The 26,650-nt window shown below is 40.6% G+C and overlaps 2 protein-coding genes across 3 annotated transcripts in view; one reads left to right on the forward strand and one right to left on the reverse strand.

Moving 5' to 3' along the window:
* Window positions 1–14,383: 14,383 nt before the first annotated feature.
* Window positions 14,384–25,381, forward strand: MS3_00001934 (uncharacterized protein). The gene is made up of 8 exons (XM_051209452.1): window positions 14,384–15,059; window positions 19,516–19,576; window positions 19,610–19,696; window positions 19,734–19,826; window positions 23,963–24,049; window positions 24,152–24,238; window positions 24,280–24,366; window positions 25,264–25,381. The coding sequence occupies exons 1-8, from the start codon at window positions 15,003–15,005 to the stop codon at window positions 25,278–25,280; spliced, it is 576 nt and encodes a 191-aa protein (XP_051074908.1). The 5' UTR covers window positions 14,384–15,002; the 3' UTR covers window positions 25,281–25,381.
* A 137-nt stretch (window positions 25,382–25,518) lies between these two features.
* Window positions 25,519–26,650, reverse strand: part of KIF13B (Kinesin-like protein kif13b) — a 29,076-nt gene continuing 27,944 nt past the window's right edge. Inside the window, exons 14-16 of one of the 2 annotated variants that reach the window (XM_035733686.2) lie at window positions 26,355–26,474; window positions 26,145–26,208; window positions 25,519–25,646 (exon numbers count right to left, since the gene is read on the reverse strand). In XM_035733686.2, the coding sequence (XP_035587808.2) occupies window positions 26,161–26,208; window positions 26,355–26,474 (168 nt within the window). In that variant the 3' untranslated portion in view covers window positions 25,519–25,646; window positions 26,145–26,160. The remainder of the gene's footprint in view (window positions 25,647–26,144; window positions 26,209–26,354; window positions 26,475–26,650) is intronic. The other variant, XM_051209453.1, reaches the window with a different exon arrangement.

The following is a 26,650-nucleotide window of genomic DNA, read 5'->3' on the forward strand; positions in this document are numbered from 1 at the left end:
ATTCAAGAATGGGTAAGATACATTTTCTGTATAGTAACAATCTCGATTCGATATTATTGAAGTTTATCATTATGAATCCGATGAGCTTCCTAGCTTTGGATGCTTGAGATGCAATGTGCTCAGAAAAGTTCAAACTGTTACTATATCTTAAACCCAGGTCACGAACAGTGTTGAGAGGTTTGAGTGTATGTGTGTGTACAGTTAGATTTAAGTTAAGACAGCAACCAATGTGAATAAATCCACTTTTGTCAACATTAAGTGGCATATTCCACGAAATAGTCCATTCGTACAACTTGTTTATTTCCTCTTGGATTACCGCTGAAATATAGCTTTCTTTCGTGGGAGAAGAGAATGAATAAACTACTTTTAGGTCATCAGCAAAAAGGAAAGGCTTACCATAAGGAAAGAGGGAACACACGTCATTGATAAAAAGGAGAAAGAGTAATGGACCAACCACACTTCCTTGTATAACCCCACTGGTTACATTCACAGGTTTAGAGTAGCAAGATCCAAAGCGAACAATTTGGCTACGTTCTTCTAAAAAAGATTTGAGCCAAGATAAAAGGGGATTCTGTATGCCAAATGAAGAGAGTTTTAGAAGGAGTTTGTGTGAGACACTGTCGAAAGCCTTACTAAAATCGAAGTAAAGAATTATCACTGACTGACCAACATCTCTTTTCTGAGCAATTTGATCAAAAAACTCCAGATGCGATGTGAAACATGAGCGTTTAGTCATAAACCCGTGTTGGGATGGGCTGATCAGACTAGCCGAAAGTAAAAATGATAGTAGCTGTTTGTGGATGATTTTTTCCATGGTTCTTGAGAGCACGGATGTCAAATTAATTTGCCTATAGTTAATAATATCACTACGTGGTCCTGTTTTGAATCTAGGGGTGATAAGAGATGTTTTCCATACAGATGGATAGGACCCATATTCCATAGATAGACTGAAAAGTTTCAAACAAAATAGTGGGAATTCTCTACTCCCATATTTCATAAATGATGAAGGATCCCGTCAGGTTCACCATAATAAGACTTTTTCAGGGCAGCTATGACCTGCTTGGTGTTGGAGGGTATAAAACCAATTTTCGATAGGTGTCTGTGTGTCAGCATTGGAAATGATAGAGCTGTAGGGCCAGCGAAATGTCGCTAAGCCATAGCCAGATCATCCGGCAGTTGGGTCATTGGATATCGACCAAATCATCGATCCTCGTCAAGGTCAGTGACAACCAAGGCGCATCAGTTAATCGTGTACCATGGACTGGCCCATGCGGCAGTGGTCTCACTTTCGCTTGTATCTACTTTAACTAATATATTTCTGTAACGACGTCCCCTGTGTTGTACAGTCTTCAAAGCATCTATGGTACCTTGGTATGTCAATGAGGTAGTCCACGTAAGGTGCTGACCATGAGGTGTGACTTCGATGTTAGCTAGTTTGTCACACCATTCACGTCTAACTTGAGTAGGCCTGCAATCATTTTCGACATAGATCGTCTACGTTGGTGATCTACAGAGCTTTCAGTTCCAGTTTTGTAGCATTGCGAGAAGTGCTTGCTGAATTGTTCGCAATAACTTTTAGGATCGTCAACAATGCTTCCGTTAACTATGAAGAATTTAAACTTGTCAAAGGCATTTGACTTCACACGGGATTTAAAAAGCCGAAGTACTGATAATTCTGGGCTTTTACTACGTATGGCTTCATTCTCTAAATCCATAAAATACCTGTGTTTAGATGAAGCATTTCTGTCGATTAATTTAAGTATACTCTGAAGTGCATACACATCATTCTGCTCGTAGTAGCGGCATTTTAATTTCCTCAGCTTTCTTTTAAAAGTATTCTGGCCCCTATTAGAATTATAAGCCACATGGCCAATAACCGGAGCAGTGCAGTCAAGGCAGTATATCAGGTTGTGGTATAGATTATAAAGCGCAATGTCAACATCGTTTGTGGTAAAATACGTTTCCCATGGTAAGCATTGAGAGAGTTTCAGTCCGTTTCCAGGTCTGTTGAACAAAATGTCTGCTCTGGTACATCATTGAAGCTTTTGAGTTCAATTGTATGACGTTTAGAGAATGAATAATACTCAATACAACTCGACGATCACTCATAAAAAACTCATGACTGGTGTGCACTGAGATAGAGTCTATGTTGATTGTAAACAATAAATCAAGTATATTATTCCCCCTAGTCGGTTTTCGGACCTGTTGAACCCATCCACGACTTTCTAGTGTTTCAACTAGCTTGGTATATCGACCTGGTACCGGAGTCAAGCCCCATGTAATTTTTTGCAGATTAAAATCACCTCCGATGATTTTAAAAGTATGCGGTTGGTGAGAAGCAATGGAAAAGATGTTTATTGGTAATCTGTCAAACTTAGCATCCGCATGAGGTAGTGTGGTGTTTGAATGGACTAATGATATCTTTGTACTTGTTGAATGCTCGATTTCGAATTCTAAATACAATACATTCGTTTGCGCCTGTGTCTTCTTAATTCAATTGCGTTAATCCTGGAATTCCTAGTTCATACGATGATTCGAATATTATATTGGCGTCGCGATGGAGCCTGCAATGGAAAAGTTAGATATTCATTCAACTTCGGAAGCTTTTGAAGATTACTTTGAAAGGTTCGAAATCTGGGCTATGACCAAGGAAGATGATGAGGATGTTGATATTGTGGCACATTTCTTCACATTCATTGGAAAAGAAACATACAGCTTACTAAGAACTCTGGCTATGCCGGAAAAGCCCATTTCGCTTTCTTATACAGCTCTCAAGGAGCTGCTGTTAGACTATGCTCAGTATACAAATTTCGAATGTCGTAAAGGAGGAAGATTTCGTAAAATGATTCATGAGGATATAAAAAAGTCCACTACATTACGTTACCCCAACCCAGTTCATAATCAAGATTATGCAGACAATTCGTTGAGTTTGGATGCAGTTCACGAGGATGGGGACAAGTTTGATCGGTGTTTGTCCTGTTGCAAGTTCCACTCTTCTAATTCATGTCAAATTCGTAATTCTAAGTGCTTCAAATGTCGTGATATTGGGCAAGTTTAGTCAGTTTGTAGTGCTAATGTTCATCTTACTACAACTAATATTAAGTCTTGTAATTCTGATTCTACTGAGTCGAGTATTCATGATGATCATTTATCTTTATCAACGATTTCAAAAGACAGTGCAGAGTCATATGGCAGTTCAGAGTTAAATGAAATCCAGAATTCTTGTGAGACAACAGTTCCTAATCAACCGATTTATCAGAATTCTCATGCTATTGTACCAGGTATGACTTTTTCTAATGATTCACATATTTCTAATGAAATTACTTGCAATTCGGAGGAAAATATGTTAAGTGTACCTAATCATGATCAAAAACCTGATGTGGTTTGGATAGATGCTGATTTTTCTAACGATCCTACGCTCTGCAATGACAGTCCTAATGAATTTCATGAGAATATTTCAGAAGAATCAAATCCTGATGTCATATCATATATTACCTATCCTCATAATGCATTTGATCCTTGTGAAAAACCTGCTCAATGCGAAGCACGAGTACTAAGTGACCTGGAGTTTTATTACATTTCGGATGATTTCATATCAACTGCTGTTTATCCTTATCACAAAAACAGTTCTAATGTTTACTCTAAACAATGTGAGAAATATGTTTTAAATGAAGCCACATTATTCATAACTTGGGGATATAAAGATCCAACATTATTTCGTGGGGGAGGATAGTGTTGAAAATCTATGGTTTGAATTCTAGATATTAATGATTTCAGTACAAAACCGACATGCTGATTGTATACAATTCCAGGTGAGTCTGTTCCGATTTCGTTTGTTAATTCCAATACTAATGAGCACTTTCTAGATACTACAAAGTTTTTATCTTATACAATATCGGACAGACTCAGGATGAACTTAACAAGAAGACGTACAACCGATTACAAACACTTATACTTCTATTTAAGCTGTGGCGGATGTGGTGTTTGAATGGACTAATGATATCTTTGTACTTGTTGAATGCTCGATTTCGAATTCTAAATACAATACATTCGTTTGTGCCTGTGTCTTCTTAATTCAATTGCGTTAATCCTGGAATTCCTAGTTCATACGAGAATTCGAATACTATAGGTGGTCTGTACATAAATCCCACAAGTAAATAATTTGGGGATCCACAGTTTACAGTAACCCAAGTGGAGTCGTCTATAGCATCAAGGGATTTATCCTCAAATTTGCGCGCCTGAATGTCTGGACGGACATAGATAATTGTGCCGCCTCCTAATCCATAACATCTATCGGTTCTAAAGAAAACGTAGTTATCTACATTCAAGGGATGATCGGATATAGATGAATTACTCCACGTTTCCGTAATAAGTACAATGGTTGGATTTACAGGGGATAAAAGAGTTTCAACATGAATAATTTTATTGGACAGAGAGCGGGCATTGAACGAAAGAATAAGGAACTCAGAGTTATCATAGTGAAGCAGGTTAGAGTATAAATCTGTTGGGATATTCAGGGAAATATCCCAAAAATTATCCTGTTAAGCCTAATGCTATCCTTGGACATGAAATGGTATTATCTTATTGGTCAATATTTATTTAACGTGTTATTTTCCTACTGGTTAATATTGTACAATGTTATTTTCTATTTTATCGTACGATGTGGTCTGCTTGACTGGTATATAAACAAAGTATGTTTGAAATATAATGATTCATATCTCCGAGGCTGTGACTTGCGTTCTGGACTCATCTGGCTGGGCTAGACAGGGAAGCGAGACCAATCAGAACCCTAGGTCGTTCTACGTGTTTGCGCGTCTTTGGTCCGATCAATAATTCGCTACCCTCTAATCTGCCGTCACAGTTATAGCAAAATCGCAATTGGTAGTTCCATGAATACTCATAGGATTAGATAAGGTAAGAGTTGTGTTGCGAGGAGAAATAGATTCAACCACTTTGTCATCATCTGAAATATGTTTACCGTTGCCGGCAAAAAAGCTGGCGGAATGACAAAAAAGTCATCTCATCGCAATTTGATATAACATCTGATAGTTAGTCGGTCAGTCAGTCAGCTACAACGTAGGACCAAGCACATATATGCATCGGTCTAAGTTACCATATCTCATTGGTATAGCAAGATGAACACTGGATGTAAGATGTAAACTACGGTTTGGACTGATGGACAGCTGTCTGGATGAGTTAGATATGCGTCCTCGCCCGTTTGAAACCAAAACAAAGTAACTGGGTAAGATGACGGTTCTAAACAAATATAACGACTCAGCTATCCAACCAACAATTGTTCAATTGATCAAATCAATCACCACAAATAAATGTTATTCTATCCTGTCTGGATAGATCACGTACAGATTCGTTCAAAAGGTAATAACTGGTCGCTCTATAACAGCGCGTTTTCAATTCTGGAAGAGTGCTTCAATTCACAACCAAAATGCACAATTCCAGTCAACACAGGCTAAGCAATCATAAGCAGGAACAAACCAAAAATGGCTGCCGCCTAGACGTAGCATAAAGTTCAAATGGTTCAAATGGTTCAAATGGTTGTGGACGGAATAGAAGAAGCTTTCGCTTAACAGGCTTCCGTGTCTAGTAGCAGGGGATCACCAAATCCTCCAGGCAGGAACCTAGGTATGTTAACAATAAAAAAGGAAAAGAAATTGGTAAATCATAGTGTGATGCTGTCCTTGGTCCTTAAGAATAGGTCAAGTTGCCTCTTGAAGGACTCCTGAGAAGTCGCTTGGACTAGCTCGGCCGGCAGCGAATTCCAGCTTTTGACAACTCTTAAGGAGTAGAAGTTGTGTCTACATTCCGTCTTGCTATGTTGTGTTTCCAGTTTCTGGGTGTTACCCCTTAGGTTATTATTCGAACTAAGCTTAAGTAGGTGTTTAAGAGGATTTCCAGAAGTGTTAAGAATACTATAAGCCATTAATAAATCACCTCTAAGACGCCTATATTCTAATGGGTAAAGGTCTAGTGAACGGAGGCGTTCTTCGTAAGGCTTAGATTTGAGTCCTCGAACTGATTTCGTGGCTCGCCGTTGGATACGCTCCAAAGTGACCTTGTCCTTTTGGAGTGAGGGGGGTACTATGTTTCCGTACTCTAAATGGGGACGGATGAAACTATTGAAGATTGTGTGGAAAGTTCTTCTGTCAAACTGGCCAAAAATGCGCCTCAACGTTACCAGTGCAAGGTTTGCTCGGAAGGCATTTTTGTCACAGTTAGCGTAAGACTTTAAGTCATGGGGCACCAGGACTCCTAAATCTTTTTCGACTTGGGATACTACTAGGGAGGAGTTTCCTAAGTTGTAACTGTAGTTTGCGGCATGTTGCAGATGGACTACTTTACACTTTGAAGTGTTAAAGGTAAGTCCGTTATCGTCTGCCCAACTTTGAAGTCGAGTCAGATCCTCCTGAAGTGCCTGTGTATCGTCTTGGTTGCGTATCTCTCTCCAAAGTTTCACGTCGTCGGCAAAAAGTAATAAGTCTGACGTTACCTGTTGAGGAAGATCATTTATGTAGATCAAGAAGAGAAAAGTTCCAGTGCTGAGCCCTGGGGGACCCCACTAGGACATTCCATAGCCTGAGATAAAGTGAAATTAACCCTAACCTTAAAGTGTCGATTTTTTAGGTATGAAGTAAGCCAATCGATTAGGGGTGGTTTGATACCTAGTCGTTTGAGCCTGTTGATAAGACACAAGTGGTTAACCTTATCAAAAGCTTTTGAGAAATCAAGTTAAATGACATCAACCTTTCCCTTGCAATCGAGGATGCTTGTCCATCTGTCCACTGCAGTCAGCAGGTTGGTTATACAAGAGTAACCCTTCCTGAAACCATGCTGTTGGGGTGAGAAGAAATTTAAGGACAGTAGATAGTTATTTAAACCGTCTCATATCAGGGACTCCATGAGTTTTGAAGGTAATGACAGAAGAGCCACTGGCCGATAACTTGAAGGTTCATTGCGTCGACCACCTTTGAAAATTGGTGTGATGTGAGCCAACTTCCAATTTTCCGGTAAGTTGCCTCGGCTTAGCGAGTGTGAAAACATCACGCTAAGCGGCGTTGCCAGGATTGAGGCTGCCTCCCTCAGTATGGCAGGATGAACCGTATCCGGGCCAGGAGAAGTATCTAATCTTAAGTGCTGCAATTTCCGGAACACCAAGTCAGCGCTTAGGTCCACTTCAGAAAGTCCTGTGGAACTGCAGATGAAACTGTCGTCAATAAAGTTGATGTCAGCCGGTTGAAATGTTTGAGAGTAATGTGCCGCCAGAAGGTTAGCGGCGTCGCCATCGTTGTTGGTCGGGCCGTTAAGACCTAGCAGTTGAGAAACTCCTGTTTTGGCTTGACGAAGAGAGGCTGCATAACGGAATAGGCTTCTAGGGTTAGAGGCGAATTTGTCCATAAGCTTTGTTTGGTACTGAAGCCTGTCTTCTCTTATAGCCTTCGTGCATATGTTCCTGATATGTTTATATTGCCTATACGCTCCATCGTTATTAGTTCGTTTGTATTCCGCCCAACAGTGCCTTTTGCGGCTTAGCAGGCGAAGGGTACGGTTCTTGATTACTGTAGGTGGCTTGAAGCTTTTGGGAACCGTTTGAGGAACTGAATGGTCTGTAGCACATAAGAGCGTGTGCAGTAAGAAGTCCCAATGACCATCCACATCGATTTGAGGGTGAACATCCCAAACCACCTGTTGTAGATAGTCATGTAGAGCTGGCACATTCAGCCGTTTAAAATTCCAACGCAAATTATTGTTGGGATACCTTAGCTTAGTTTTGATGACAAAACTGAAGGCTATGACGGCATGATCGCTTTTTCCCAGAGGAGCCAGGATTGAGAGGTTGTCGACTAGGAATTCTTCGTTAGTGAATACACAGTCTAAGCGCGATGGTGTCTGACTGTTTCTCCAACGAGTTGCCGACCTCACATTTTCATATAAGCCCAAGTCATCGATGAGGTTGAAGAACCGAGCTTCAATTGAGTTGTTGCCTCCAGTGTACGTGTGTTCCGCGAAGTTGACTCTAGGGAGATTAAAGTCAACTAGAATCAGGATGTGTGTGAAACCGAGACGGATAGAGCGGGATAGTCCTTCCAGCATACGACTGTCGTACTCGATGTCGGCAGTTGGCTTCCTGTAAATGACTCCGACTAGACACCTCGAAGTACTAGACAATCTTGCAGAGCACCATATGGATTCCTCAAGATTGTTAAACTCGAGGTTGTGAACTTGGTGCACCTCCAAGCAAGAGCTTATGTACATGGCTACTCCGCCCCCAATTCCTGTTTTTCTGTCGTTGCGGAACAAATTCATCCCAGGTAATGCTAACTCTTGGTCCGAGAACTGAGAAGATATCCAGGTTTCAGATATTCCTATCAGATGGGCCTTATTAGCGTTGCTAAGTTCGCGTAGTTCATCCAGTTTGTTTGGTAGACTCGCGGCGTTCATATATAAGCAGTTTATGCTTTCAATTTGGAACGCGTGAGCTTCGTCCTGTTTTTCTGTATGAACCTTATGTGAATGGACAGGTAGCCCACCTATATGAGGTTTGCCGAGGTGGTAGGCCCTGTCCTTTACACGTTTTTTTTATCGTTTAGACAGTCCACAAGTGGAATGGTCAGCTCCAACTTGCCTTTGTTCTTGGTCCTAACTTCGTATGGCCTATCCGAATGCATGTGGATTCCAGGTGGCAATCGACGTCTATTAGCACGAAATGCTTCCAGAACTGCAGCCGCCATGTGGGAAGATGGGAAGGTTATCTTCATTAGACGGGGTCTAAGATCACCGTCCTTCTTGGCTAGTCTCGTCACATGCTGAGTCAGTATGTGTTTGAGCCTCAAGGACTGTTTGATGAATTTCCATTCCCTGATGTCAGAATTTGATTGAGTAGGGTCTGCATTTTCCGGTATACCTTGAAAAATTATGTTTCTTCCGCGGAAAAACTTCTCGCGGGATTCTTTAGGGATGTTTCGTATGATATTGCGCTCAGAGTACGGTATGTCGGGCAATATTCTTACGTTACCATCTGATTTCAGCAAGTGACTTGCTAGCAAGACGTCCTCTACGTCGGCAGCATTCTTAAGTGTTACTCGGAGAAGCCTCGGGTGATTTAGATGCTTAGAATCATTTCCTCGAGTGAGCCGGGTGACCGTCAAAGGCTCTATTCTAGGACGTTCGAGCTTCTTGTTCAATTCACCCTAGAGCATCCTGTCGTTTTTGTCCTGCAGACTGAGAGGAAGGTCAGGATTGTCAACGAGGTTCATGATAATGAGAGAATCGTCACGAACTGTTGTTAATTTACCAGGTTTCACGATGGGTTCAGGTTTAGTAACTTGTTGTTTGGAGGTCAGTGTGCGTTTTTGAGTCTTGGGCTCTTTATTGACCGGACGAACAGTCTTGGGGGTAGATTGTGCGACCAAATCCCCACTTATTTTCCGTGCAGCAACTCTTGGGTTGCTCGGCTTAGGCGGTGATGCCTGGTTCTTATGGGCTCTCTTAACGTGGGTCGAATCACCTACAGGGTTTTTGGGAACCATTGTTGTGTTCAGGGACCCTGAGCTGGGAGACCCGAGTTTGCTTAGGGAGTCTAGTACCGTCGACGTGATGATGGTGCTGAGCCTCGACACGTCGTCATTAGTGTTGATGGATGCTCCATCGATGGAATACCTATCGACATCCCTATTTTTGAGTCCGTCGCACGCTCTTGTTTGTCGACCGGTTTTTTTACTATCGTTATCCAAGTTAACTGACAACTTGTTCCGAAGACCTGTCAGTAGGACAATGATGTTACTCAGCCAGACTACTGCGTCCGTGCTGCACGTGACACATACCCACTTTTGGTCTGACTTGCTGAGTCTGTTGTAAGAAGTTGCCGTCAGATCTGTGCATGCTTCGTGGAACCAACCTTTGTAGTTGTCGCACTGCATGCCAGTTGTGACAGCAAAACGGCATCCCGGACGTTTGCATGAGTTTTTCATGACTGTGTTGAAGCAAACTATGTTATAGATGCTTGCAAGAGCCTAAGACCTTTTAAAAAAAACACTAAAAACCACACTGAAAACGGATAAAAATGGACAAAACGAGTGATATAAACTGAAACTAGTCTATACGTGAAAAACAAAAAAAACCGAATACTAAGCTGAGGTAAAACCACAGATAATTATTAAATATAGTGAAACTAAAAAAAAAGTAATCTACCGAACGTATAGCTCAGGATAGATTCTTTAGAACTGAAATGGTACTTTTGTTGCGTAAGAACACAGCAAAAGTTTGATAAATGCAAATCACGTTAGGACTAAACTTCCCGTTCGAAAAGCGCGCCAATATGTCCAAACAACATAAGTGCAGTTTGGGAAGAAACACGGGGAATTAGTGAAGGTGTAGTAAAAACGAAAACTATAATAAAATACAAATATTAACAACTCAAATGTAGTCAAAAAGTTAACAATGTACAACTAAGAGAATCAATAGGAACAAAGTGCAAGTATATACATGGAGGGATTTTCACAAACACACAAAGCATTCAAAATGGATCTTACACTGGATTCATAGAAGCAGTTAACCTAATGGCGGTAATATATAAAAGAGAGGTTGCATATAAGGAGATAGTACAGGAAGAAAGAATTAGTACGTAGAAAGGTATAAAGTAGTTCTAATCTTATGGTCAAGAAGGATGAAAAAGAGTCTATATACCGACGCCATTGTGATCGATTCTGAGCCATCTCAACAACAGTCTTCAACCATTGGTCACGATAGTCACGCGGACCCCAACCAAGTAGTCTGCATCTACCAACATGGCTAAGACCAGAAGTTAGTGACTTCAAACACTGATGCCACGTTTTGGTTTGGCCGCCCCTAACTTTCTTCCAACCATCCCCAACACTACTCATCATTGCGCGTTGTGGTAATCGGTGTTCAGGCATACGTAACACGTGGTCTAACCATCTTAGTCGATGAAGATTCACAACCTCGTCAATTGATTTACCATCATTCCCTAATACCCTGCGTCTAACCTCACTATTACTTACCCGGTGATCCCAGCAGACGCCAGCAATATTTCTGAGGCATCTGTGGTCAAATACTAGTAGCTTGCGAGTGTCTTCTACTCTTAATGGTCGTGTTTCGCTTCCGTAAATTAAAACAGAACAGACTGCCGCGCAGTATACTCGTCCTTTTATTGATAGACGGATATCTCGCCTTCGCCATAAGTGACGTAAGTTGGCAAAAGCCAAATGAGCTTTTCGAATCCATGCTGAGATTTCGTCAAACACCAACCCATTAGGGCTGATCAGACTTCCAAGATAAGTGAAGTCGTCAACGCGTTCGACTACTTCACTCCCTAACCTTAGTTCAGGTGTTGACGCAGACCAGTCTTGAAACAACGACTTTCATTTAGAGGGAGAGAAGCGCATTCCAAACATCCTGGCATTGTTGCTCAGTGCTACCAGAAGACTCTGCATTTTGTCAGCGTCTTCACCAAACAGGACCATGTCATCTGCGTACTCTACGTCGATAGGTGGCCCTCCTGGAAGGAGGTCAGTGCTCGAAAATTCAGTCGATGAGAATGTTATTTCCATCAATAGGTCTATGATGAATTTGAACAAAAATGGAGAAAGTGGACAGCCTTGACGGAGACAACTTGAGGTTGTAAAAACAAATGACAGTTCGTCATAAGCTCTGACTTGACTAGCGGTGTTCGAGTAAAGAGCCTTCACATGGTTTATGTACTTCTGAGGTACACCTTTCGATGACAGACAGTCACAGAATTTCTCGGTCTATAGAGTGGAATGCTGCTTTTGAGTCAAGAAAAACTATTGTTGTCGGACGCCGATAAACATGCCTGTGTTCTAGAACCTGACGAATAGTGAATATGTGGTCGATGCAGCCACGACCAGGTCTGAAACCAGCTTGAGTCTCTCGTGTTTGTAGTTCACGAGTCTTAGTTAGGCGTCTGATAATTATTGATGCTAGTATTTTAGATATTATATTAGTTAAACTAATCCCTCTATGGTTGTCACAGGAAGATTTTGACCCTCTCTTATATATTGGAACGATAAGTGATTGTGACCAATCAGATGGAATAACGTCTAACTCTCAGATCTTAGCTAAAATATTAGACAACCTAATCGCTAAAACTGGACCAACATCCTTAAAGACTTCTGCAGCCAGTCCATCTGGACCAGCTGCCCTTCCTCGATTCAGATTAACTATAGCCTTTTGAACTTCTGCTAGAGTTGGGGGACCTACTTCAATGTCCCATTCACACTATCTGGGAATGGAGGGTAGTTGTAGAGTAGCTGAAGGCCAGCTGAACTGTTCTCTGAGATGTTCCGCTCATCGTTCTAAACTTCTGGACTGAGAGCAGATGAGGGTGTCGTCATTTTCCGAATTAGTCTGACTTACACTTGATTTATTAATTCCAGTTTCTTTTATTAGTCTGTAGAGCTGTCTTGTGTTTCCTATAGTCGCTGCCCTTTCCATCTCTTTCGCTTTCGTTGCCCACCACTGTTCACGGTCGTTCCTTAGACTTTTGCTTAACCTAGATCTGATTTGTTGTCGCTCTTCATCGTGTTCAGAGCCTGATGGGATGAGTTTACAAGAATCCATCAGTGCAATATACATTGAAGAAATCCATTGGTTCTTTGTAACCCTGTGGTTTAAATTACTAACAGATGTCACTGCTGTTTCCACAGCTGTTCGTATATCTTTCCAAGCAACATCTGGGACAGCCTCGTTTTCAGAACTACCTAAATGTGACCACAGTTGTTCTTGGAACCCACTTTTGGTTTTCTCGTTACTCAATTCAGTTCTAATTGGTCTTTTTACTGTGGCCTTTTTGCGTCCAGTGAGGCGCAAGCAGATGCGCGCTTGTATTAGGGCGTGGTCGGAGTCCAAGTGAATGACCACACTGGGATCCTGTATACGTGTTTCGGAGACACAGCTTACATCAATGGTACGAGATTCTAGGGTTCTAGCCAAGGAAGCCTGTTGACCGGTTTGACATTGGATGCCTACGTTGAAGGCTCCAATGTGTAGTTTGGAGCGAGGTTCCAGTAAACCTGGGACAGTGTTTAGCGCCCTAGAATTGTTGGACATGGTGACACTTGAGGAGGAAGCCGAACAGGGAAGTTTGAAGGTGAAAGTCAATGTAGGAGGAGTAATAGGAAGTGAAGACGGAGGTTGATTATGAATACAGTGGTCTCGAGTGCTGTTAGAGGTATGAGGGCGGTTATCACTTCCCAGTTGCCCACACCGTGGAAGGGTTGTTCTGGAGGTACCTGAAAAGGAAATTGTATTAGAGGTGGCCTCAGTGACCTGAGAGCGTGACCGCAGTGCCCAAGGGACAATTGCTGGAGGTCGGTCACACACGACCTTTTTGAGTAATTTTTGTGTTAGCTCCGTACTTGTTGAGACCTTACCGCCGGAGACGGATATCCGTGGGATAAGGCGAGGTGTGCATTTTTAGGGTCGACCTTTTCTAACCCCACCCCTCCTTGTGGGAAGGCAGCATCGCTGTCATGCTGGTTGTCTGAAGGAAACACCTTACTGCTGTCACACCTCTGTACAGTTAACAAAACGACTTCGCCTTCAGACCTTGGGTTTGTTGCTCTTAGTCTTAGCGCTCTTCAACCGACCTGTTTAACATGGTAGGACCTTGAGGAACGGTTGTTCCAGCCAGTATAGCTCGGTTGCTTCATCACGATAGGCAAGCCCGACCACCACGTCAAGGTAGCAACAGCGGTCGGGCATAGGTCACATATTGGGAGCCGGATTAAGAAGGCTATCAGGTCTGTGTGTGCGACCAATGTACAATTCAGAATACTATTTTTACCTGACGTATGGGTGACATGTTCCAGACGTTTATTTCCAAGGTTTGCGGTTGATTTCGTCTTCTTCATATTTTGTGGAGAATTATGTGCTGTCAAACATACTTGTTATGGTTTGCGAGGTTTGAATATATCGACGCTAAGTGTGTTGTCAGTTGTAGAAATGTTATAATTAGTTTTCCTGTTATCCGTTGCACAGTCACTTTAACTGTGTGTTGCACTAATAGGGATTTGGACTGTGTACTAGGTACCATATCAGTTGTGTATGAGACTGCTAAAATATTTTGAACTAGTTGAACGTTTGTACTAATTGATCGGTAAAAGTGCGAGTTAACATTGGAACCTATAAATTCCACGGTAATCCATATGACTTAGTCATTCTGGTAGGCTGAACTTTATCATGCCGAAAAGACACGTATATGATCTGTGTAAATGACTGTGCTTTACTCGAGTTGAATGGAAATGGTGTGACCTACTATCCCAGGTTATTCTTTCGTCATAACTAGGTGAATGGACTATCTGAGTGACTGGTTAGAATAAAAACTTGTGATAGACAATGGAATATATCATGGTTAACAAGTCGCAAAATACAATGTGTAATCTTCTCTGGACTCACCTATTCATAAGATTAAATCGATAAATTCACAACAGCCATCCTTGACGATTTTCAACAGACTTTACAATGATCAGTGATCTGTTGTTTAACGCAGAGATGGTCTAACCTTATGGATGATTTGTCAAGTGTCGTGTGACATTTCACTTGCCCTACAGATAATTATAATTACTTAGGTGTCAATGGTAAATGTTACGAAGTCATAGAAGTGAATTAAACGTCACTATTTCTAGTAGTTCGTCGAAATGCAACTTATTTTATGTTCAAGAGTTAGTTTTTATGTGTTTTTAATTCTCACTAGATATGTGTCAAATATTGTCAAATTTGTATAGATCATGAAAATAATAATGAATTTCAAAGTTTTAAGGAAGCAGTAAAGGAAAGCAAACAATCTTGTTAAGACTCGTGGACACTTCGAGGATTTTTGAGCTTTCGGATCGGAACCTTTCTTGTTTAAACTGTCAATCGTCATATTTGAGCGCAGCTACGACTGCTAAAGAATCGGTTCCGTAAAATGTCTAATTGTGCGCTGGGATCTATTGTGTAAACTATAAACTATGGAATTTTACTTCACATTGACTAAAAAGCTGAGCAAATACACCTGGAGCGTTCAGGTACGTTTGGGTAGACATCATATGTTGCGTTAGTGTAACGCATATGTATCGCTACATTTGATGACACTTTTGAATATTCTTTAATCAGTTTATTTCTAAGTAGGAACGTCATGGGAGAAGGATTATAGGTTTTGTATTTCAAGTTTGGATCTAAATTGAATAATATGTCACCGTACACATTTACGGTGAGCGATTTTAGTCATCAAAAATATGAGACTATGCAACATTTGGATGCTGGTTATGCTATGTTTTCTCGTCTTAAGCCCCATATTTCACTGACTGGGAATTCTTTCATTCGAGAGTCTTCGGGAATGCACAGTCACGTGCACTTGATACATCTTTTTCAAGCATCAGGTTAATTTATAGAATCAGTGTCTACTAAGTGAACAGAATTACTTCACATTAGGATGTTCGAGCACTTTCAGTAATATGATGCTGTGCAACAAAAATCTGTCTACTGCAAGTCCTTAAATTTATCAGTAAGTCTATCCATCGTTTTGTCTGGTGAAAAGCTTGTTCTCTGGGTTTTCATCGTATTGTATTTAAACGGAAGAATATTAGTGCAAGGGGGAACCAAATATATATGCACCACACTTTATCATCCGATTGCTGTGAGGGTTAGGATACTGCCCAGGCGCCCAAATCGAAGCAGGTGGTTTTCTTAGGCTACTCCTTGAGCCTTTCACCTAGAGGTTCAATCCGCAAGGCACTAGAACGACGTTAGGAGATGCAGTCTTATGGTAGCCGATCACCAACAATAGGTTCAAACACCATTTGTTCCCTCAGGATCCTGTGGCCTATGTGCACTACTGGTTTGGAATATATATGATAGTTGAGGCTTGATATCAGCCAACACAATAAAATTGGTCTTCCGTAATAATCTAGTTTTTTTCGCTGCACTTGGATATGGTATGCAAGGTAACTGGTAGTGTCACAATTTGCTGTTTGGCCTAATAGGATTGTCACTAAAAATCTGCTAGCTTCCATTCAAAGTTCCCTATTTGTTAAGAAGTCCCCTCCAAACAAACTAATAAGATGTTATGAGTCTAAACAACGTGGGAGTTTGGCGTTGATTGTCGTTTCTAAACGGTAGTTTATTGTTTAGATTTATGTAGACAGCATATGCTGATCTCTACTCTGCGCTTATTAGTAACACGTAGAGAAATCAGCATCATGGGTGACGTCAGTTCCTGAATAAGGGTTCAGTCGATAGACCAAGATTTCATCAACCTCTACCGCCCGGAAGCCAATGTAGTACTGAGGGCGAGTGGACCAGTCAGTGCGTTCAACGATACTAACTATCCTACAGACGAACTAGTTTACAGTTTGGGAAGGACAGGAGGCTCGATGGCCTATGTTAGTCCTGGCAATGGTGGTCTCTCAGTTGATCCAACTTTCTTTTGAAAGAGTCGACGGATGGAGCCTCAACCACGTGCTGAGGTAGTGAATTCCACTCGTTGATGATTCGATGGGAAAGTCGATAGTCAGCTGACAAGTAATTTGTTCTCGGCTTATGAACTTTTTTGGAGTGTCCTCGTAAATTCTCTGTTTTGGAAGACAAGAAAAATGAGGGCATATCAGGTGCAAATTTACCACTAAGCAATTTGTAGACTGTAATCAAGTCGCCTCTAGTTCTGCGATATGACAACGGGAAAAGGTTCAGCTTGGCCAGTCGAGATTCATACGGAAGCTTCGCTATTCCGGGAATCAGCCTAGTCGCCGTTCTCTGAACCTTTTCCAGAAGCTCACTGTCTTTTTTTAAGCAGGGGCTAGCCGCTTGTATGCAGTACTCAAGTTTAGGACGAACGAACACTGTATACAAAGTCAAAAACGTTTTTGCGTCGACATGACTAAAAGCTCTACGTATTGACCATGACGTTCTAAAACCTTTGGCGGCTATTGCACGGCAGTGTGCAGTAGTCTTTAAGTCGTGACTAACGATAACTCCTAAGTCACTATATGTCTGGACGACAGGTAGCTCAGTGTTATTCATCGTGTATGTATCTGTGCCTTGATGACCGATATGCATCACAACACACTTGGAAGTATTTATCGGCAACTGCCATGTTTGAGACCATTCAGATAACTTCTTCAGGTCATTTTGAAGTTCTAAGCTATCACCCTCACATCGTATCGTTCTCCATATCTTGACATCGACAGCATATAGCAAGACCGATGATGATAGGAGACAAGGAAGGTCATTTACATACACGAGGAATAGCACTGGCCCCAAAACTGTACCCTGGGGCACTCCATTAAGCACAGTTTCCCAGCTAGATAACTTAGAGTTCACCCTTACTCTCTGTTGACGCCCAACTAAGAAGTCTTTTATCCACATCAATAAATTGCCTCCAATCCCGACTTTTCTTAACTTATATAACAGCCGGTTGTGCGGAACTTTGTCAAAAGCTTTACTGAAATCAATGAAGGCGACGTCTACAGGTAGCTTTTGGTCCTTAAGAGCGCACCAGCTTTCACGAGCCACTAATAAGTTAGTGAAACAATAACCTATTCTGAAGCCGTGCTGCTTCTCCGAGAGGATCCGGTTTTTATCGAGATACTTAAACAGCTCCTTCCGAATAATCTTTTCTAATATTTTAACAACCACACTAGTTAGGCTAACGGGGCGGTAGTTCTCAGGTTTGTGTTTCGTACCTGTTTTGAAGACAGGACTTACTATGGCGTTTTTCCAGTCTTTCGGTAAACGACCCTGCGTAACGGATAGGTTAAAGCATATACTTAAAGGGCTTGCAACGAAGTTAGATAATTCCTTCAGTAGCCTAGGATGTAATTCATCGGGCCCCGTGGATTTACCTATGTCAAGCTTATTTAGTAGACCAAAGACATCGAGTTCTTTAATGGTCACGCTATCCAGTGTATGTATGGGGGGATCTGTATACGCTGACGAGAAGGGCGCTTCTATGGTATATACGTTGCTAAAGTAGTTCGAGAACACTTGAGCCTTACCAAAGTCGTCCTCCACTAATGATGAAGCAGTACTGTCTCCCCATAGAGCAGGAATATTTCCTTTTCTCCTTGTCCTTTGGTTTATATAGGAATACAAGCGTTTAGGACATTCTATGGATTCCTTAACAAGTTTTCCTTCGTACAGTTTTCTAGACTTACGGAGGGTCGAGGCACAAGTATTCCGAGCCTTTCGATACTGAGATTTTGACTCATCAGTCCCCAGTAACCTAAATCTATCCCACATTTTCCTTTTCTTACGGAGAAGGATACGGACCTCCCTACTGAACCATGGTGGGGAGTTTTTCGGCCCCTTTTGTATAGTTCAAGGGATGTGAGGTGTGGTAACTTTTAAGTATGAATTTCGAAATGCGTCCCAGGCCGTTTCAATGGAGGACTCTGGGTCTATTGTCCAATCTATTAACGATGCTGAATGCATGATGCCTGGTATGTTTGCTTTCCAGACGTTGGGTCTGGACTGGACTGACGCGTCCTCATGACTGGCAGTTATATGGAAGTCGAAAGTTAAAACTGCGTGGTCACTTTTACCTAAGGGTGGCATATGATGGAGGTTCGCAACATCATCCTCATAGTGAGTCAGTATAAGATCTAATAAGGATGATTCAGTGTCCGGATCGTACCTTGTCGCTTCTTTCACATGTTGTACTAGAGCACATGTGATAACCGCATCAACTAGTTCCTGCTCGAAAGAATTCTCCGACGATTTAGTTCGCAGATTTTCCCAGTCTACCATAGGTGCATTGAAGTCCCCTAGGATTAGACATCGACCACTTTGAGACCAAGTATTGAGACTGCTTAACAGGATCTCATTTGCCTCACAGCCTGGGCTGCGATAGACCAAACCAATCAGCAGCTCTTGTCCCTTGCATTTTAAGCGAAGACTAACTAATTCACACGTCCCACTCTCATAGGATACACTATCGATAATGGCAAATGGGATAGCATTCCTAATGAATAGAGCTACTCCCCCTCCTTTGCGCTTTTGTGTTCTGTCGGCCCTTACTAACGTAAAACCCTCGAAATCAAGTTCCATAATATCTATAGCCTGTGTCAGCCAGGTTTCTGTTACTGCGATTATGTCTGGCAACACTCCAAATCTATCTACGAAACATCCACGACTTGACATGTCACGAAAGTTACTCAACTAAATGATGTTCCCGCGTTTTAATCCTATAAGCGAACATGAGCAGCATATCCCACGCCAGTTGAAGAATCAATTATTAAACTCTTTTCAGCACGTTTACAGTAAACGTGTTTGCAATATGATATTGTACATATTTCCTGAACCTATCAACGTCGTTACTTCAGATTAAATACCTTGGTGAATGCTTTTGTAACTGTAAATATAAGTTCGTAGTTCCCATATTCAGTTTATTACTGCTAGTACGAGTTTTCCATTCATTTTCCTATGTATCCATCCTCTAATTCCTAGTATTTTACTACTGTTGATCTTGTCACCTTATATCTATAGACTTTCAAGATGAACGAACCAACTGGTGTCGGGCCAACTTTTGCTGATGCATGCGATGATGGTAATTATTAACTTTAATTCCTATCCTTTTCAGGCGAACTTATCAGCATCTGTTGTCTTTGTGGTAAAACGTTTTCCAGTCAGAGTCTACTGCACAAACATTTCGAATTGATGCATGAAGGTAACTCGTCAGAAGACTTAAAGCAGTTTTGAATTAGGTACAGAGATAGACACTGAACAATATGATCTAAGTGGATTTGCCGCTATGGGGAATGAACAAGGTCGTAAAAGTAATGGTGAAGAAGATGCAAGTAAGATTCATTATTGTATTTTGAATAACTAGGATTTCATCACGTCTTCAGATGTGTGGTCAGCATTGTGTATCATCTAGTTATAATTTTTTACTTGAAATAACCGTCATCCGCACATTTCCCTACGTAATAACGGTTAACAGTTCTGTTTCTTTTAAGTACTGAGCTGAAATGCGAAAGCATGAAATCCTCATAATGGATAGAAACTACAATCTTTTACAGTGAGCTAGTACTTACCGGGAATAATCTCTCCTAAAAGTAGTGTAGGTGGTTAATACTTGTATTTATCATAAACGCTATACTCATTTTAGCTTTCTCTATCCCCGAATGTATCTAAAATACTTTTATGTACAAGTATGTGACTGAAATCGCCCTATAAAATATCAACATGAAACAACCTCGTATTCCTAAATTCTCTCAGGTTTTATGCCATTCTTTTTAGTTTATCCCAGGAGTAATTTGTCTGATTACAAAGTGGTCATTTCTTTTCAGTTTCTCTAGTGAACAATTATAATACCAAACCGTTGGTTTCCTTAACACAACTTTTATAATATTTGTCATAAGAAAAATTAGCGATCTTAAATGAATCAGTACCAAACAGTTTCATCAGTAAAATCCATTTGCTGACTGACGATATTTTGAGCATACATTTTATCATAATTTATATTCATATCTGTTTATGTACGGCTCAAATTCTGGTTTGGTATATAAAGAAATTGCGTTATTCAAGTGAACTTATATTATTATGGGGAAATCCAGGGCGAAAGGTTGTATTAATAATAAATGGACAAAAAATAGTAATTAGTAAAAGATTCACCCAAGCTTCACACATTCTTACCAATTTCAACGTTGTCTGGTGTGTTGGTAATCACTGGCCAGCAAACACAAGGCAGTTTGATCGTTGTTGGAGTAACAAATCAGGTGGACTATTCCTTGAAGTGCTCCACCCAGTGTTCAAGATATCTTCATGGGTTTATAATTTGTGGGCCATCAGCTCTGAGAGTTGCTTTAAGTGAATTGGAACAGCTTCTGACAGCAACCAGGTGCGGAGTAATTGGACATAGAGTCGCAGCCAAAGATTTAATCATGCTAGGTGAAAGACTAGTTGGCAACCCACCGAAATTTGTAGGTGTAAACTGGCTAAATTAACAAAACGGCGAGTAGGGTCCCCTGCGGCCTTGCAAAACTTCGTGCTTAGAAATATTTAGCTTCTCGTGAAGGACTGATTCGTGATGAGCGGAAAGGTTTTGTTAGGGCTACCTTCGATTCGGTGGACAGGACTGCTTATTGAAGAAGGGTGTGCCTGAGAAGTTTACTAACATCCTAAAAGCCCTATCGACAACCACCTCTCTCCTCTGTCCCACTCGAGCAGTGGAGTTAGACAGGGTTGCCCAATCTCATCATTCCCCTTCAACTTTTCTATCTATGACATTCTGGAAACAGCTCTGATGGATGCAAGTAATGGCGGTGTGAATCCGTTGCTGGAGAAAGACTTCTCGACCTTGAGTATACGGATGATATTGTCTTACTGTGTGATGATGCCCAAGGCATGCAATCCACACTTAATCAGTTGGCAATCAATGTCCGTAGGTACGGTATGTGCTTTGCACCTTCGAAGTGCAAAGTACTTTTACAAGACTGGCAGGATCCTGATCCTGTATTCACCCTGGGTAATGAGCGCATAGAAGTAGTCGAGAGGTTTGTATATCCGGGTAGCTGCATAAGTGCCAGTAATGACGTGTGTAGTCGGATCAATTCACATATAGTGAAAGCCAAAGAGGCTTGTGCCAATCTGGGTAATCTTTGGCGCCTTCGTGATGTTAGTCTGGCTGTATACAACGCGTCGGTGAGAGCAGTTTTGCTCTATGCTTGTGAAACCTGGCCTCTCCGAGTTAAGGATGTTAGACAACTGTGTTTGATCGTCGTTGTCCCCGAAGGATTGCTGACATCCAGTGGCAACACCATGTCAGTAATGCAGAGGTTCGGCATCATGTGTTCGGGCGCAGAGACGATAATGCAATTGGTGTCACCATCTTGAAACACCGACTTCGGTGGCTTGGACATGTTCTCCGAATGTCTTCCCAGAGAATTCCACGTCGTGTATTATTTACCGACTCTGGGACTGGTTGGAAGAAGCGGAGAGGTGGTCAGTGCATGACATGGTGTCGTGGTATGAAAGAAAGCTGCAAAGGACTGGCTTCTGTTGGTCCTTCACGACTCCCTGGTTGGGGTCTGAGAGATGGTGCAACACAGTGGCTAGAGACGTTATCAGATATGGCTCAGAATAGAAAGCAGTGGCGATCCTGCTGTAACTTTCATTTACTTCATAAAAAGTGATCGTAACTTTTTAAACTGAAAGGATTCTTTCCGGTTGTACCTTTCTGTATCTCTATTATTATTTTGATACCATACACTAATTTGTGGTGGTTATTGTCTTTTTTTTCTTTTTGCACTCACCTTACATTCTTTATCTCTTCCCTTTCTCGTTATTATTGTGTGGCGTATATGTATCTGGTACCCCCTTGTACCAATATTTATCTGTTCAAATAAATAAGTAAGAAAGTTTTCTGCTCAGGACGTGGATCTGTTGACTCATTTCTGCACTCCATCAAATACTGGGACACCTCCACACTTATTGCAGATCAAAAATCATTGTTTTGATATCAGAGTTTCTTTAATTCATTGGGAAAAACTGCTTTCAAACTGTCTGTTGAAGGAGGGTGTCTTGGAAAGTTTATTGACATCTTGATGGCTTTATACACAAACGTGCCAAACAGAGTGAGACTGTTCAACCACCTCTTTCTGTTGTTCCATCTCTACAATAAAGTTAAGCGTTGTTCCTCTGCAACTTTCATACTCATGGAATCAAAGGAACAGTTCCAGAAGAAATGCGTTATGCAGGTAGTAGGGTCTGTCACTTAACCTGGAGATGGACTTTTCAACATTAAGTACGCGTATAACAGTCTCACAAACTATTCCAATCGCATCTAATCAGTTAGCATATATTTTTAATACGTATATCATGTTTCTTGAACCTGCTGAATTTGAACCACTTCTGAAAAACTGGCTGGAGCATGTGGCTCCACTCAATTTCCTTTAAATCTGTTAGTAGTCGAAAATTTCGTTTGTTTAAGCAGTGGGTGATAAAATAACATGACAGGTAAAATCAGTCCACGCGTAGTGGAAGACAATACAGCGTATGTTAATATCGAACATATTTGGCACCGTTGTGATGCTTGTCTCCCTCTGTGTAAGGATCAAGTTTACAATTGATTAGTCGGGAGTCTTCCTGGGATCTTCAGCTACTTTGTGTTCAGTGATCATTACCTCCAAGTGTTTGTTATCATCAGGTGGCAATGTATTACTGATTCTGAGGTTCTGCAATGAGTATTCGGCCACAGTGATGGACGAAAAACGATGTCACCATCTTGGAAAAACCGGCAGCACATTATTATTTAGCACCGAGGTGGTCGCTTGATGATATGATCCCTTAATATGAAAGGTTCTTGCTCGGGATAGGCGTCTGTTGATCCGTCAAAACTCCTAGGTTGCAGTCCTAGGGATGGTGCAATTCAGTGGCGTTAGATGTTGTCAGATATAACTCATATAAACTGATTGTAATCCCAATTTAGTGAACTGAACCACCCTAACCAATTCTTACTGGCTGTACTTTTTACCGAACTATATCTATCACATGCTATCCTTGTTTCATTTATTTACTGTAAAACGCTATTGCTCTTCATTTCACAATATTATGACATCACATATGTGAACCTCATGTGCTAGTATTGTTCCTCAATGTGACCAAAGGAATGGCGTCTTCGTCAAATAGGACTATATCACCTGTATATTCCAAATCAACAAGTAATTCGGGTAGATCAATGCCTGAAAAGTTGTTTAGATGGATATCTGTAAATAAGTTGGGTAAAAATGCAGAAAAAAGATAGCCGTGACAAACAGTTGGGTTTGATAATCCTATTGACATTATATACTTATTCGATGATTTTCAACAATGTTAAACAACTGAGAAATTCCTCTTAAAAATAAAGTTATTATGTTTCCTGAGTTACTGTACTTCGGTGTGCCGTGTCACTCCTAACTGTGTCTATCTTTTCTTTTTCTATTCTTTGCAACAGATTTCCGAGTTCTGAATTGTGCATTTTGCAACAAAGTATTTACTAAACATTGTAATTTGAACACACATATCAAAGCAGTCCACAAAGGTCAGATTCTGTTGTTGTAAACACTTTTTGTCTGTAATGCGTTTTTACCCTTGTTTTCCTTCAATGCCTACTCACCTGTTAGGGTTTTTGATTATCTTTTAGGTGTAAAACCGTTTGAATGCACTTATTGTTATAAAGGATTCACTCGAAACTCTGACCTCCATAAACACATCGACGCTGTTCACAAAGGTTGGCTAGTGTTTTCTACTTCAGATAACCTTTCTATATAGGTCTCAAGCCATTCGGATGTGAAGTATGCCAGCGAAATTTCTCTCAGAAATCAAGCCTAAAACGACACATAGAAGCAATTCACGAAGGTAAGTCGATTCTCAAGGTAGATAAAGTAGCATAAGACTGCAGCTAAAATCTGATAGTTTTTGGCATATAAATATTTTTCGAATGATGGTTATGTCCAGCTTCTAGTTCTGCAAAAGTTTTGGTTTGATGCATTTTCATATCATTGTCTCGCACCATAACAATCTAGATGAAACAATCGACCAATTAATAGACATTTCAGTCTTCTGAAAACCCTCTTTCTTCCCTTTTTAGGTATGAACTTTGACGGCACCACTTCTCCAGATAGAAAAGGCTTTAAATGACGTTGAGGTCTGAGTATGTTTGTGGTTGAATTTAAAGATATATCGTCACAATTTCCCTGGATTTTACCCCAGTGGGATTATAAACTTGAAGAATACACTAGATTACTTTTCATTTCCGTCCTCGATGAACATTTACAAAAATTTATGCTGTCTTCTTAATTTTAGGGCTGTCTAGAAGTAAAGCAAACACATTCTGAACAAGACTTCTGCTAAATAGATGGATTCATAAAGACTAAACTGGTTCACTGTTTTTTTGGAATGTTCGTTCTTTATGGCGTCCCCAAGCTGTAGTATTTTATTGTCTCCAATAATTCTAAGTCGGAAAGCATGCGGCGTACGCAGGTAGTCAACTAAATTAATAGTCGAGTTCATACTTCTACTAGGATTATTAAACATCAACGCCAGTATGAAGTAAAAGATATATTCTAGTAACTCTGCTAGTTTCAAAGTGCACTACTTTTAGGTCAAGGTTTCTTTAAATCGCATCGGTTTATGAGAATCATGTGGAATGTACCCTATTTGAATAGATAACGACATAGAATTTTGACATTTATGTGAAAGCAATGATTTTTTGTACGGAGTTTTTTTAATCAGTTTTGCTGTTTTCCTTTACAGATCCTCGGCATCGCTGAAGAAAAAACAGATTGTATAATCCTCTCCAATTTTCATATGATTTCATGTTCAAAAATATACATTTATTATTCTCTCAGATTGTGATATTTCTAACCATCCGGTCCTCCGATCTTTGAGAAATAGGGAGCTGAACGAGAGAATGATTCGAAAGTCTCATGCATGGTAGTAAAGGATATATACTATAAGCAAACGTGATCAGAGCTCTGTAAGAATTACTGAATAAAGAAATACTTAGAATAATATGCAAGGATAATTTATTTACAAGAAACATCTTATGTACATGAACTTTGACAATCTGCAGACATGTAGCTTCATCTAAGTTGAGATGCGTCACACCTGGGTTTTCCTGGTACATAGGTAGAAACCTGAAATGATAAAAATGGATGTTAGATTATGTCGCATATTGATTGGTAGACCTACAGAACCACATGGTTAGGAAATATGGGGATATTTCGGAAGCCTACACGAAATAGCTGATAACAGATGATCCTTTACAGCCAAAGCAATTCGTCTATGGGAATAGCTTCTATTGAAAAAATGTTATCATTATGCCTATTTAAACATAATAAGTTGTAAGCTTTTGGGTCTTTTAATTCCTCTGCGTTTGTAATATGCTCCTATTTGATTTCCCTAACTTGACTTGAGTTTTTGAGATGTTAATTAGTGGTCAACCTGATACACAGCTCAGATAGTTTTCATCTAATTCATAACATCTATGCCGTGTATTGTCTATATCACATCACCATATTCACATCCGTTATCCGAGTTATGTCTGCAGTCATTGTGTTTCTAAGCTATGTTAAGGTTATGGAAAACGATTAGATCTACATCAATTTAATGCGGATGAAGGAAGCATGACTTACGGTATGTCTTAGTTGGTTAGCTGAAGTATCCCGTAAAGGGAAAGGTTGAACGTAGCTCCGTATTCTGAAGAGAAAAAAACAAAAACTTAAAGAACATCATATGAAGCTGTTACTAGATAAAGCTTATCTCACAAATTTTATAGAACTGACAAACAACTCGATGAGAACTCAAGAATAATAACTACCTAAAGAATTTCAATGCGAACTTACTAAGTGGCTTGTTTTATCGTCGAGTTCACTGTCGGGTAAGGTCATGTGTGCAACTTTCTTCAACAAATGAGGAAACAATTGCAATATAGCTTGGTATTCTCGGTTCAACTTGTCAAAGGCCTAAAATAAAAAAGTGTATCACAGTCTACATGTCCTGATTTATAAGAGAAGAGTGCTGCAATTTCATATCGCATAAATATGTAGCTTCTTTTAATAGTGTTTGGTCACACAAAACGTCAATAGACGACCAGGTGGACGTCTTGCGCGCCTTAGTTGTTTAATACAATGGGGAAAAC

This window comes from Schistosoma haematobium, chromosome 1 (genome assembly GCF_000699445.3).
Source record: "Schistosoma haematobium chromosome 1, whole genome shotgun sequence".
In the NCBI taxonomy this organism is placed as follows: Eukaryota; Metazoa; Platyhelminthes; class Trematoda; order Strigeidida; family Schistosomatidae; genus Schistosoma; species Schistosoma haematobium.